Raw genomic sequence first — 14,331 nt, 5'->3', positions numbered from 1 at the left:
GATATTTATATAGTTTAGGATGTCGTATTTTTCTTGGATTTTATGGTACTTTGATGTCTTAGATTGTTCTTCGTGAGATTAAAAAAGAAGAAGAATATATTGAAATAATAAGAACAAAAAATAGAGTAATAATATAAATGTACACAATCGTTAGTGTTTATGTTAGATCCACTTTTAGTGAATAGTTCATCCTTAGCATTTAATATTACTAGTAAGAAATTTTAGTAGGAGATTTCTGTTAGTCAAAATTAAACTATAATATTGATGTACAAAAGAGACAAATGGTGCTAAGTTTAAAATAAAGAACTCAGTTGCTGTAAAGAAGACATTGGGTATCAAGATTTTGCGTGATATGATTACAGGATTATCACGTATGTCTCAAAAGAATTAAATTGAGAAGATTGTAAAACGTTTTTCTGTGAATACACTCTTAGCGAAGTACTTTGAACTTGTCGATTTCGACCAAAAAAGAAAAAACTTTTTGATAAGTTATCACTGCATAAAGAGAAGGAGGAGCATATGTGTCTCCTATTCTCTATTCTAATACAGTGGATAGTATTATATATGTCATGGTAAAGTTCATTGGGAACTTGTGAAATGGATACTTAGATATTTGAAGGGAACAACGAATGTTGATATAGTATGCTAGTGGGACAGCACTGGTGGTCAAGGACAGCTAGATTAATTCCTATTGCTACATAAACTGCCATGTCTACAACACAACCATCCCAAATCTAAAGTTGTTGCCAATCTAAACAATTTTTTTTTGTCCAACCTAAAAATCAGTGTTGGGCACATCAATCCTTTCACTGCAACTATGCCTCTCAGATAGATCTTTTCCTTTGCTTCCAGTGGAAACACTTCACTTGGATCTTGTTGTCCTGTCGCTTACTCCTTTCCAGCTGCATTTTGAGAATGTGGAATTTCTCCTCAGATTCTTTCAACTGTCTGCCTTACTTCAAGTACTATTTTCCAACGCTTTCTTTTCAATTGATCAATCCAAAATCACTTCTTTGACCTGTAATGAGGACTTAGGATCAATCCATTTGAAAAAACCGCAATCATCGACCTGCCCAATACAAGCAAGCAATGCAAATTCCAGCAGAGCACATTGGGGGATGAACTTCAAATTACACAATGCATAGCACAACATACAACAAAGCAGGCTGATTTAGTGGAAACACTAGAATGTGAAACAGAGGCCTTCGAACACAGTACAGCAAATTTAGATTCAACAACACAAAGCACATAGCAAAGCAACCATATCCTTGTCTAGCACTCAACTGGCCAACAGACAGCACATAATGCTGAACGATTGCTGCCCAATGAACAACACACGACATTGAACTGGTCCTATACTCAACTGGCCAATACAAGCAACAATTTCAAATGACAATTATCGATCTCTAATCTATTGCCGAAAATCGACAGACCATCGCCTCAAACGATAGAACCTCCTTCCACTGGCAAACATATGATCATCAGAAACTCGAAACTTCACCATTGTGTAGTGCAACAGAAACTATGGAAATAACGTAGTGAAACCTTTTTAAGTATGTGCTCATAGCTAGGTCGAATAACTAAAGACAAAACCAAGACAATGACATCTGCGCCCCTGTCGCTCAGGGTTCTTAATCAATAGTAATTTTCTTGCCATGGCATTCAAACGCATATGCAGCACAGCAAGAATAATGCCCGCAGCAAAATGATTCCGATGAGCAAATCGAATAAGCCCATTAAATCCAGGTACGATGGCCTTTCAGAGCTCTAAACAACGATGAGAGCACCAAGTTCATACCGGCAGTATCTCAGACCTAGATTCACGTTGGTACCTTCAACTAATACATTTGGACTGAATTATCAGATTCCATTGGTATATGATCCTGCTTAAATTACAGAATACTGGCAAGATTTAGATGCACCAAAGATATAATAAAATTAAAGAGCTGACAGAATTGCATAATGCAAAATATAATCAGTCTCTTCTGATGAGCATGTAAGACAAAGAACCACAAGTTGGAGGAGTAAGAAACGCAATTTTGAGGGGTTATAAAATACTTGCATAAAGCAAAAACTCTTCACAGGAATCTTGAAGAGGCAAAAATGCACGGACTCGGTCAACGACATAACCGAAGAGCAAGGCGATACACAGAATCAGAAAAACACTGGACGGTAGAAACAACCACGGATTTTGGGACAATGTGAACTCCTAATCACTCGCCCAAGTTGAATCGAAGTTCGATTTGGAGAAATCTTGGTTAAACAACGACAGATTTCGCAAGGAATGGTAAGAGAGACCAAACACGAACCAAAAAGGGTTTTTGAAACGAAACCAGGAAGTATAAGCAACATAGAAAATTATCACACAACTGTATTATGGCTTATGGAAAACCCCAAAGATCAATCATCCTCCTGTGGCTGGAACTGCTACCTTAGAAGACGTGAATACAGTAGTGAAACAGAATAATTATAGTATTTTATTCTTGCAGTCATCAGGTAAACAACTTCACAGAATGGAAATAAAACTAGAGACGAGGTCAGAAAAGGAAAACCGAAGACACCTATAAACGAATTGAGACAACGGATTGGCTCATGGGAGGAGACAGATGATCCGCGTCCGATAACCACTTGTTGGTTTTGTGTGACGCCCTGGAAATTAGGCCCTCGGTACAGAGACCGAGTTCAATAAAAATGATTATTATTGAACTTTTGTCAGTATAAAATTTCGGATCGAAAGGACGTACGTTACGAATTTTGAACAATTCCCGAAATATCGTTCGATTTCGATTGGGTCTCGAAATCGTGGTCACCGTGACTTAGAATTTTTAATCCTCGCACCTAAGCTTTTCCCGGACCGAACCTAGCCCGTGAATATCCACATTTTATTCCCAATCGGTTGAGCCAAAAATCCAATCAGTCCCGATTTGTCAAATTACAAAACCGTCCTTGGATATTATTCATGTGAGACAAAAATCATTAATTGGATGAGATGTGTGGGCCCCACTTTCAATCAAATTTGGTCAAATCTTCAGCAGCCCACGTGACCTCTCTCTCTCCTCCCTCTTCTCTCTCTCTCCCGTTGCTCTCTCTCCCTCCTCTGTTTTGCGCGAGAACAGCCCCCCACCGTGCACAACTCCTCCTCCCTTGGTTGTTTTGCGCCACCACCACCTCCAGCCACTTCCTCCGACCACCAACCTCCTCCGCCACCTCACCGCCTCCACCTCCGGCCGCCGCAGACCCGCTGGAAAGCCCAGAACAGCCCCGGCGCCGGACTGCTCTGTTTTGCGTCCGAGGAGTGCCCGAGCTGCTCCGGCCGTCCCGAGCCCCTTCCGACCACCACCCACCACCACACCATCTTCCCCTCGACCTCCAGACACCACCCCACCGCCACGCGCCGCCCCGGAAGTCGCGAACAGCCCCGGAACAGCCCGCTCAGTCCTCTTGCCCTGTTTTGCGTCGATTTGCTGTTCGCCGTCCTCTGCTGCGTTTGAGCTGCACCCACTGGCCGCCGACCACCCAAAACCATCCTCCTCCACCTCTTGTTGTCCCACTAAGTCACCGGAAGCTGGTCGCCGCCCGTAGAGCTCGATTTGAGCCCCGATCGGACCTCCCCTGTTTCGCGCCCGTTTCCCCTGTTTTCTGCGCGATTCTGTACAGCCGCTGTTCGGCCGCTTCCGGCCGCCATCCGCCGCCCCCAGCTGGTCCCGAAGGTCGTTCTCAACCTGTAGGTGAGTCCCCCAGCCTTCCCTAGCCTCGCCTCAGCCCGCGAGATCGTTTTTCCCCCAAATTCAGCCCGGTTTCCCCTGTTTTTACCTCTGTCGGTTCTATTTTTCAGCTTCCGTCGCTCGCCGGACCTCCAATCGCTGAGCCGCCACCGTTTGCAGCAATTTCACCGCCGAACTCGTCACTGTTTTCGGCCGTGAACAGTTTCGCCGGAACAGTGCCGCCGGTGAACAGTATTTCTGCGTGAACAGTGTTTTCCGGCGTGAATAGTGATTTTCGGCCCCCGTCTCAAAAATCGTGCCCGACCCGACCTCGACCACCGTTTTTGGTGAGTTGACCCTAATCCTTGGTTAGGGTGCTAATTGCGCCTAGAAGTAGTTAGCTAGTCGGTAGGAATTTAGGTAGATTTGATTATGGTCGGATTAGTTAGAAACCCGGTTTAGGGTAAATGACCATAATCGATTAAATTAGAATTGTCTGTGGCTAATTATTGTTAAATGAATTTGACTGTTTGTTGTGATTTGATCGCAAATGAGCGATAGGTTAAGGACGAGCGATTGATTAACGACTATAAATCAAATTGGCTAATTAATGACTCTGGCATGAAATTGAGCCTTTATGTGGCCTAATTGAATTGATGACTTTGTTTGCGCGGATCGCCACGTTGAAATGTTGATTTGAGTATCTTGGATGCTCGTTGAGTGAGTTGGCATCCGCTCGGGAATTAATTGTTCTGTGTATCTTTGCGGTGTCTATTCGGTAGTCTGCATATGCATATGACCGTGTGCAAGATCAAAGACATATTTTAGCATGAAAATGGCCTTGGGGCCCAGTCTTTGAGCACGTTTGTGTGAGCATCCGGCCTAAATCAAAGAGAATAAATTGATTGATGTGTCGGGTGTGCTGTATGGTCATATGAAGGAACGATGATGGGTTTTCCTGGCAAGTTCGTACTGTACACATAGTACACACCGTACCATTTTTATGGAACCACACGACTTGCCAGAAGCACGATAATTCATGCCCCATATGGTACGTACGGTTTTAAGGGATTATCGGATGCCGGTCGCAGCTTGTGATGGACCGAAGCCCCGTATAGGGATGCCTACTTGCCGTGCCGTGCGGGGTGCACTGGATACACCGCTTGTAGTAGCCGTTGCTTTGAGAGGGAAAAGGAACGTAGCCCGGGCCCCGCCGGAAGAATGCGGGATCGCATTAATTGTGAGAGTCGATCACGCCGGTCGCGTGGATCCTCATCACCGTGGCGCCAAGGGCGCGATCATCGTTAATAAATGGACTTGTGTGGTGTCCAGTGCATACTTGTGAGTGTGATGCGTGTTCGGTTGGTTGTCCGATGTGGCTGTTAAGTATAGTCAAGCATTGCATTATGTGTGGCTCAAGGCTGGTAAGTATGCATGTGGGTGATTATTGCCATGTGATATGATGGCTGGATATATGTCTATATCGTGATTTTTATAATCCTTGTGTTTAGGATGTTTTAGGTGAATCATCGTCCTAACCGAGCTTAGGCTTGATTCACCGAGATATATATCTCACCCCGTTGTGGGAACCACTTTCGGGTCCCAAGTGATGGAGCGTTGCGGATACTAAGGCCAGGTTATGAGAGTAGTCTTTTGGAGTAGATGAGAAGTTAACCTTATCCGACTTAGTAACCTTTTGAGGTCTTAGTGAGCTGCCCCGAAGTATGGGGTTGTATATATTTCTGTAGCTCGGTAGGGTTAAGACTCATCTGCTGTCCGGTGACCGTATATGTTACATTTTGATTACTTGCCTTGGTATGTATCTCCTGCTATGCTATCCCTATTTGATTATATGTTGTCTGGGAGTAAACCGTTTCCGCATGCGTATATAATTGAAAGGTCGATAACGCACCTGGGACGTTATCCTTTGTGACCTCGTGGCGATTTGGTAGGGATGTCGCGGGCTCGAGAGTCGGGGCGTGACATTTTGAGTCTCAAAGAATGAAGGTTAGTCGGATGATGAAGACCGTGCATATCTACTAAATATGTTATATTACCTTAGATCTTCTGCTTGCTTCACTGCTTGTTCGTGTTTGCCATGTTGTTCTTATCATGAATTTGATTTTTTGGCTCAGCCTTGGCTGAGCTTGAACCTTTGTCTGTCCCTGATCTTAAACTTGCGCCCATTTTAGCCATGCCGATTCCTAAAGTCGAAACTCTGCCCCTCCCTGAACTCAAAGTCGTGCTGCTCTGTGAGCTTGAAGCTGTGCCCCTTCCTGAATTTGATGCCGTGCCCATTCCTGAAGTTGAAACTCTGCCCCTTCCTGAACTCAAAGTCGTGCTGCTTCGTGAGCTTGAAGCTATGCCCCTTCCTGAATTCGATGCCGTGCTCTTCCCTGAAGTAGAGGCTGCGTCCCTATCCGACCTCAAACCTTTGCTGTCTCTTGAACTTGAAGTCATACTCCTTGCTCTGCCTCTTTCTGCAGGATCCCTTCCTGGTTTCGAAGCACATCTGGTCCCAGTCCATCCGACCTTCGTGTGCCTCCTATTTCCCCTGGCCTCAACAGAACCTACAACTTTCCACTCACCCCCGGCCTCTTCGGAGTGCACATTAGTCTTCGTCGTCCATTCCTCTCTAAACATCTCCATCATCTCCTCCCCATAATCTTCCTCCCACTCAGTGTCAACCTGTTTTGATTTGGTGGCATATTAGATAGAAATATTCAAGTTTTAATTATCAAAAATACAAATGACTCTGTCCATCAGACTGAATATTAACATTAGAATGATTTACTAATTCTATTTCTTTAAAGTGTGTCATCATGTGGACTAATTATTCCATAGCGTACAAAGTAAAGCAAATGAGAATAGAAGAAAAGTAATAGTCTTTCTATTTTATTTCCATATCAGTAGCCATAATATCGTATGATGTAAGTAGAATCTATAACTTGAATCTATTATCTAATATCTTATCTATGAAAGCAATTTTTATTAATTAATATCTAGTGAATGATTAGATGAGTTTACCGGCGACGTTAAAGAACCAAAACTACCCAACACCAAACAGGCAAGTAGAGACAAGTGATGAAATTAAGAAATATGCAACCTAAGTAATTCACATACCAACAGAAAATTTGGAACCTCAAAAGAGGGAGGAAAGATTGCTTTAGGAACCGAAAATATCCAACACCAGCAGAGGAAATAGATATACGTGACTCATGGAAGATCAGATGTAGTGTCACTAAAGAAAGGGAGATATTTCGCCAAAAAAGAAATTAACCAAAAGTCCCACACATTGATGAAGAACATGTCGCACCTTATTTGATGTATCCAGAAGAATCTCCTCTCTATAACCCTTCATAGGCATTCCAGCTGGAGAAGAAGCTTTGATAAAGTCTCCACACCATTGGATATTGACGAGGCAATCATCAGGTATATTTGTGCAAGACGCATCAATCAACCTTCTCAATGACTTGCAATTATTAACCACCAAGGATCTCAGAGACTCTAGCTCGTTTAGGCTCTCAACATCAGTAAGTACTTTGCACGAGTGGATATACAAGTTCTCCAGGTTCTTCGAACATGATAACCCACCTATTCTTGTCAGAGATTCGTATCCCAAAACGCTCAAGGATTCCAATGATTTCGTAAGATCCACAACTTGTATCTCAACTAGCGCCAGACAAGATGCCACTCTTACCTGGCTTGGCTTCCTTAACTCCAAAGAAATGGATAGTCTCCGAAGCCGTTCACAATTGTCAATAGTTAATTTCTTCAGTCGTGGAAGTTTGTCGAGTTGAATGTCTTCCACTTCACACCCGTGTAACTCTAAAGTCGACAAATTTCTCAAACTCCATTGGGAGGACGGAAGCTGCAGAAGGGTTTCTAGGTCTAGGCCATTCAAAGTAAGCTCTTCTAGATGAGAAAGGGAAGCCAACTCTCGAGGTGCACGTACCTTTATCAGATATAAATGCAACTTTTTCAATATAGATAAACTCCCAATCCAACTCAAGTTGCATTCTGGGTTCAGATTTAATACGCCTCTATCTTGAGAGCCACATTTTAGATGCAATTCAACCAAATTAGTAAGGTTCGACAGATCAGGGATTGAGAACAGTGATGTAGATTGAAGAAGTAGACAGGTCAAACTCGTGGGAAGCTCTGGCAACTCTCGAATCAAATAACATTGCAATAAATTGAGTGTTTGGAGGCGATGAAGCCGGCATACTGTCCTTGGAATTACCCCGATATCGGTGCCCTCTAAATTTAGGATTTTTAAAGATGACAAATTGCCAATCTCATTAGGAATTTCCACCAATCCGTCACGCCCAAAGAGATCTAGCTCTTCAAGATTTACCAATGTGTTGATGCCACTAGGTAACCGGAAAAAATCATGCCACTGATGATATGATCCATTTTTTCTTAAACTCAATATGCGTAATGAGGTTAATTTCCCAATGGAGTTGGGAATTTCACTTAACCTCGTGTTTCTCAGAAGAAAAGACTCAAGTTTCACCAATCCCTCAATAGAATTTGGAAGCTTGGCAATGCCCGTACTTGATAAGTTTAGCTTTGTCAATGAGGTTAAATTCCCAATTGAATTAGGAAGTTCTCCCAACCCTCTACACCCTTTCAACGAGAAGTGCTTAAGCTTCACTAGAGCCCCAACTTCTTCAGGCAAATTTGCAAGACCATTGCAGTTTTCAATCTTTAACTCAATCAACGACCTTAGACATCCAATGAAGCTTTCAACTGTCTTTAGCCTGTAGCAATTTGCAACAGTCAACCTCTCTAAAGCCAAGCATTCATATATGTCTGGCATTTTCGTTATGTTGGGACACCGAGTAATAGATAGAACTTTCAAATTCCGTGCCCGCTATAAAAAATGGATGGCATATCAAGTGTAAGAACCATCGCATAACACCCACATAGGAGCTATTAGACTAGAAATAAAACATGTAGTTTACCTTGATCCAGTCCCATGCGTTTGAATCATCCTTGAAGTGCATATCGTCAAGTTTACAAACAACAAGAAGACCAAAATCCAAATTGTCTGCTCTAAAATCCGTTAGAGGATAAGAATGCCAAGAAAACCATCTCAAATTTGAAGAACACTTTGCAAAGTCCCCAGAGTAAGTTCCATTGTGTAACTTGAGGAATCTTAGGTTTTCTAACCTTTGAAACTCTTCATTGGTAATCTCTATGGAGTCATCTAGTCCATCAATCTCAAGCCCTTGAACTTTGTTCTTCCTCTGCAAGTGAAATTTTGCAATGACATGAAGAAGTTTGGCAACTTTTACAATTTCGAATGGGCAAAAGAAAAAACGATAAAGATCATAAACAGAAAAAGGGATCCTTAATGTCAAGATATGTAACTCATGCTTGAAAAAGAGACGTTTGTTACTTACCGCTGCGTTTCTTATGATTACGCGAGCCTCTTCTGCAATCCACAACCTACTTTGCTTTCCAAGATTACCTCGACTATCATCACGGACAATTTGTCTTCCCAGTGCTATTAGCTGATCATGCATCCACAACAAATCATTGTCCAATATCTTTATCAAGCACCTCTCTGTAAGGACTTTAATTCCTTTTACGGGTTTCAATTGACAGCTGGACCACATGTAAATTGCTTCAGACTTCTTCTCATTGACAAAACAGCTTGCTATATCAAGAAAAATAATTTTCTGAACCGAGTCTAGATCATCATAGCTAATCCTCAGCTTTTTTAGAATCTCTCCCTCAGATGCATTCTTTAAATTGTCTGAGGTCTCTTTCCAAAGCGCTTCGTCTCTCCTTTTAAGTAACGAACCTATCACTTGAATAGCTAGAGGAAGCCCTCCTATACCCGAGACAATTTTATTGGACCGTTCGCGATAATCATCTGGAGGAAGGTCTTCATTAAATGCATGCCGACAAAAAAGCTTAAGTGCGGGACCATTATCCATCTTTTGCATCTCATACCGTAGAATTTCACCTTTAAATCCCTCAACTGTTGGAATAGTTTGGTCTCTCGTTGTAACGATTATACGAGATCCTGAATAGAATGAATAAGTTCTCAACAAATTCTTAATATGCTGGTCGTCAGCAACGTCATCCAGAACCAGAAGGACCTTCTTAGTGCGGAGTATTTCTTCAATATTTGTCTTTCCTCGTTCCCAATCGTCGAATTGGTCTATAGATCTTGAACCAACAATGTCAAATAGTAATTTCTTCTGCAGCCGGACTATATCCTCCTTGGTCGATGATCTTTCTCGAACGTTCTCCAGGAAGCTACAACACTTTCCAAAATGGGAACGTAGTAGATTGAAGATGACCTGGGCAATAGTTGTTTTACCCATGCCACCCATTCCATAAATTGCAATGAGCCGCACATCACGATGGTTGACATCTAAAAACTCGGTCAAGCGTTTTACCCGATCATCAAGTCCAACTAAATGTTCCGTTACTAATATTTCTTTTATCTTCAGCCTCTCCGATACCTCCCCAACAACCAATTTGACAATCTCTGCTTTGCTGCAAGGCACAAAAGGGCTTTGATTAGTTGACTAGATTAATTTCATAACCATGCATCATATGTGCGATTGTCGAAATCTTACCTTGAAAAGATTCAATTACCTCACGAATGATATTTAAATGTAATGAATAATCAGTATAGGCTAATTTAGTGGCGTTCACTTGATATGTTTTTCAGATACGATTGTAGAATTTTTTAAGACTATAAATGGCTTCTTACCCGATCGTGAAAGTTTCCAAGAGACCCCTATATTGTGCATAAGCAAAATTTCGGCGTTTATTGATAAGTCTAGAAAAAGTTTCACGAACTGAGATTATGTAAAGAAATGCAGCTTCATCCATTGAACATTGTTATGTTAAGTATAATTGCATCTAAAGAGCGTGTTATGTTAAGATTCATTTGAAATTGAAAATCGAGACACACGGCTCCCATGGGTTAACTTGTTGATTAGACTAAAAATACAAGTGCGGACACACCAACAAGTGAAAACAATCCTACGTTTGGGCCACCTATTTAAACTTTGGCTTGCACCTTACATGATAAAAATACATGAATATTAAGCGGAGTGTTAAAGAGAATGCCAACTGTTAAAAAAATTCTGCAAGAAAACATTTACATTGGAAATCATACGAAGCCAAATTATAGGTGTGTTTGTTTGAGTGACATTTGGTATGCGGAAAATGATCAGTCAACGGACAGTTATTACGATCATTGAAATATTCAAACTTGAAATAGGGAAAATTGTTTCAGAAACAAACACAACCAAAATGCCATGCCATGACCCTCAAAACAAGAAGTAAATGCCATGCAGGGCCACATCATGCCATGTTGCGCCCCAAATCATCCGTGGCCCGTGTTCAAGTCATGTGGCCAATACTCATTTCCACCTTAATTACTTCGGATTAGATAGATGGGCGATTGCTATAGTGAGGCCTCTTAGCTTGCCTAAGAAAATCCTGAGGAAAGGTGAAAAGGAAAATACTGAGGAGAAATTGCGAAAATCTTTTTCCACGCATATCAACTTGCATCTCCACATACTGTAATATGCAAATTGAATCCCGAACTTCCACATTTTTCTTCAAATTGCATCTGTTCCCCTAACTTATTAGCCCGATTGCCATTTTCTTATAAAGATTACTCTCACCGCTCCCCTCAACCAATCACCATCGACCTTCAGCTGCCGCCCGTCCTCGGCCGCCATCTACTGGTACAGTTCTCGTACCAGCGTGAAGTTCGGCACCCCATTCACCATGTTTCCCTTCTCTCTGTCTCTCTCTAACTCTCGCTAACTCTCTCCCACCCCCATTCATTTCAACCTTAATATGGGTGCAAAATCTGGAGTTGATTTTGGTAATCGTCCCAAATGATAAATGCAAATGGGTGCTCTGGGATATTTCGTAGCCTTACAAGATATTGAAGAGGAAAAAATGGTTAAAAGGAAATATGTAGGTCCCTGTCATTAAGATTATTGACACAGTAAGGGAAAATTCTACGGAGCAAGTGAAAATTGAATGAGAGCCGCAATCCGAAGAGCCCTTTAAAAAAGAAGATCGATCTTGAAAGAGTGTTACCTTTGATCCTTTTTCACGTTCCATCCGCTGATTTCAGCAACCTTTGCAAGTGCATTTGTCCACACCTTGACTTTGTTGGGATCCCGCTGCTTGTGCTTCCGGAAAGCATTCTTGTACAACGGAGTATAAAGTTTAAGATCAGCAGGTTCCACATCCAAAAAAATTGGAAGGATAGTCTTTTCACCCTTCGACATGGACACATTATTTACCATGAGCGTAAGCTCAAGGAGGCACCATTTACTGGAAGCATAAGTCTGAGAGAAGACGGGTACATAGAGTTTGGACTTTTTGATAGCACTTCGAAGTTTCTTACTAATCACTTCGCCCTTGCGGAGCTCGGTATCGTCCTTGAATACACGGACTCCGGCATCTACCAAGCCATGGTAGAGGAAGTCTGTGAATTCATGACGAGTGTCGGGTCCTCTGAAACTCAGGAATACTTCGTACTCACCTCTCGATGCTTGTGCAGCATCGCTACCTGTCCCGGCCTCCGAGTTCGCCATACTTACGAAGCTTATTACTTCCAGATCTCTCTCCCTCCTTAAAGAGAAAGAAGATTGGCGCGGAGTGGCTTAGCAAAGAAATGAGGAGAGGTTTCGGACATGAATAAGTCTAGTGAGTTCCAACACTTCAAATACATGGCCGGCTCACTTTAAGTTCAAATTTAATTGTATATTTACTGCCTAAAAGTTCTGCATTAGCAAGTAGACACCGGTGATTGCAGGGGGAGCGCGCATGGAAAGAGCGCACGGAAAGAGAGAGAGAGAGCATGTGAGAATGGGGATTCACCGGAAAAAAGGGACATGCTATCATTAGGGGTGGGGATGGGGGGAGCGCGCACGGAAAGAGCACAGAGAGCGTGTGAGCATGGGGATTCAGCGCAAAAAAAGGGGAAAACAAAGACTGAACCAACCATCCTCCAACACAAAAATAAAAATAAAAATAAAAATAACACATTGTTTTAATTGGACCGTCAACATGTCGACTTCAGCTTCGTCGTACCATGAACCGGAAAATTTAACAGGCTGTTCCTGGAATCAAAAACATAAAATAAAAGATGAGGAAGACAGCTGGTTCGAGGCATTTCCACAAAACTATTGTATGTTAGTTTGGTGGAAATGGGAAAACCCAGTCAAGGAATGATTATGTTCATTATTTCATTCTGCCATGTCTATGGTAGAAGATAGTGCTCATCTGTTTGGCTGGATGGATGTTCAGCGAAGGAACAATTCTCTAACGCGCTGTCGTCTTGGACTGCCGTCGATGTCCACCGTCTCCTTTAGAATCTTTTATGGTCATTTCATAACAAATTTTCATTTTATTATGTGTCCACGCGACGCACACCAGAGTAGACTGTAGAGACAAACCTACTGCTATTCAAATCAATTTTAGATATTTTCTTTTTTCCTTTTTGATTTGATAAGTATGTGCATGCAACCCCACAGGTCTGGGGTTGCATTTCTCAGAAATGAACCGAGATCCAGCTTTCTTAGAATTATATGTAGCGTTCTATAAACGTCTTTATAGATAGATTACCTAATAAGCAATTATTATTGACTTTAGTTTTTGCGGAGAGCATCAAAGTGATGGAGGAAAGGAAAACAACTATTATATTGTACTATCCCAGTTAACTGGCATACATAAAGTTACACAACCTTTAATTTTTAAAAAAGTAGGGCATCAGTTCAAAGTATTATTGCGTCAAATAGATAGATATAAACTATTTATACAATCTAGATTCCCACCAAATATTGAGCTGAAAATCCCCTCACACTGACGGGGCAACCTGCGGCCGTGTTGTCAGTATGAGAATTTTTCTTCCAAAAAAAGAGAGATTTTTTCTGGTCCGATCTGATCTAGGGAGGAAACAAAGTTTCAAAGCCTAATTGAGCTTTGATAATAATGTGTAAAGTTTATCTCTGCATGCGCTTCAAGTGGTGGGGGGGGACCTCAACTAATGGGGGAATGGGCCACACTTCTCTAGGTTAGGAAAAGTTGGAGCGCACTGACAAAGTCGACCGCGTGCCAAATGGTAAAGAGGAACCACAAATTCCACAAAACGAGTTCAAATATCACAGATTCCAAGGACGACCAATGAAAGGAGTGTCGACCGGCGTCAAGCCAGTATTTTGTGAACCTAACACATGTGCTAAGATTCTATTTATTTTGCGAAAATATAATAATTTAAAAAATACCTTTTCACAAATAATTGTTTAAGTTTACAAAAATGAATTAAAAAAAAGTACTTTTCAGCATTCACGAAAATATTCAATTATTGTCAATAATGAAAATATTTTTCATTAACTAATTACTTCAAACAATACAAGCAATCATTTTCTGAAAAATATTTGTCAAATCGTTCATTTTCTGTGGAACAAACTAAGCATATGTCCAATAGGGCTACTAGATCAAGTGGAGCGAGATCCACGTGAAACCCATCATACTTTCATAATGCATCAAGACCAGCACCGAGACGCGATACAAAACGACACGCCGACATTGCATTTCTTAAAAAAAAAAAGAATTTCGACATATTGGC

At 41.7% G+C, this 14,331-nt stretch overlaps 1 protein-coding gene across 1 annotated transcript; it reads right to left on the bottom strand.

Moving 5' to 3' along the window:
- Positions 1-5,780: 5,780 nt before the first annotated feature.
- Positions 5,781-12,318, bottom strand: LOC125314814 (disease resistance protein L6-like). Its single transcript, XM_048278021.1, has 6 exons — positions 11,793-12,318; positions 9,113-10,220; positions 8,672-8,956; positions 7,246-8,580; positions 7,021-7,176; positions 5,781-6,392 (listed from the first exon to the last, which is right to left on the bottom strand). Exons 1-6 carry the CDS (start codon positions 12,293-12,295, stop codon positions 5,781-5,783), a joined length of 3,999 nt encoding a protein of 1,332 aa, XP_048133978.1. The 5' UTR covers positions 12,296-12,318.
- Between the last annotated feature and the right edge of the window lie 2,013 nt (positions 12,319-14,331).

The sequence above is a fragment of the Rhodamnia argentea genome, chromosome 4 (genome assembly GCF_020921035.1).
Source record: "Rhodamnia argentea isolate NSW1041297 chromosome 4, ASM2092103v1, whole genome shotgun sequence".
Classification (NCBI taxonomy): domain Eukaryota; kingdom Viridiplantae; phylum Streptophyta; class Magnoliopsida; order Myrtales; family Myrtaceae; genus Rhodamnia; species Rhodamnia argentea.
This window is presented reverse-complemented; position numbering and strand designations above follow the sequence as displayed.

Bases quoted from the DNA above. Each gene is read 5' to 3' on its own strand.
- LOC125314814 (XM_048278021.1), bottom strand. From the start codon at position 12,295: ATGGCGAACTCGGAGGCCGGGACAGGTAGCGATGCTGCACAAGCATCG. The intron at 10,221-11,792 runs GTAACACTCTTT...TGTGCCTTGCAG, and splicing joins AACGTGAAAAAGGATCAAAG to CAAAGCAGAGATTGTCAAAT. The intron at 7,177-7,245 runs GTACTTACTGAT...AATAATTGCAAG, and splicing joins TGTATATCCACTCGTGCAAA to TCATTGAGAAGGTTGATTGA.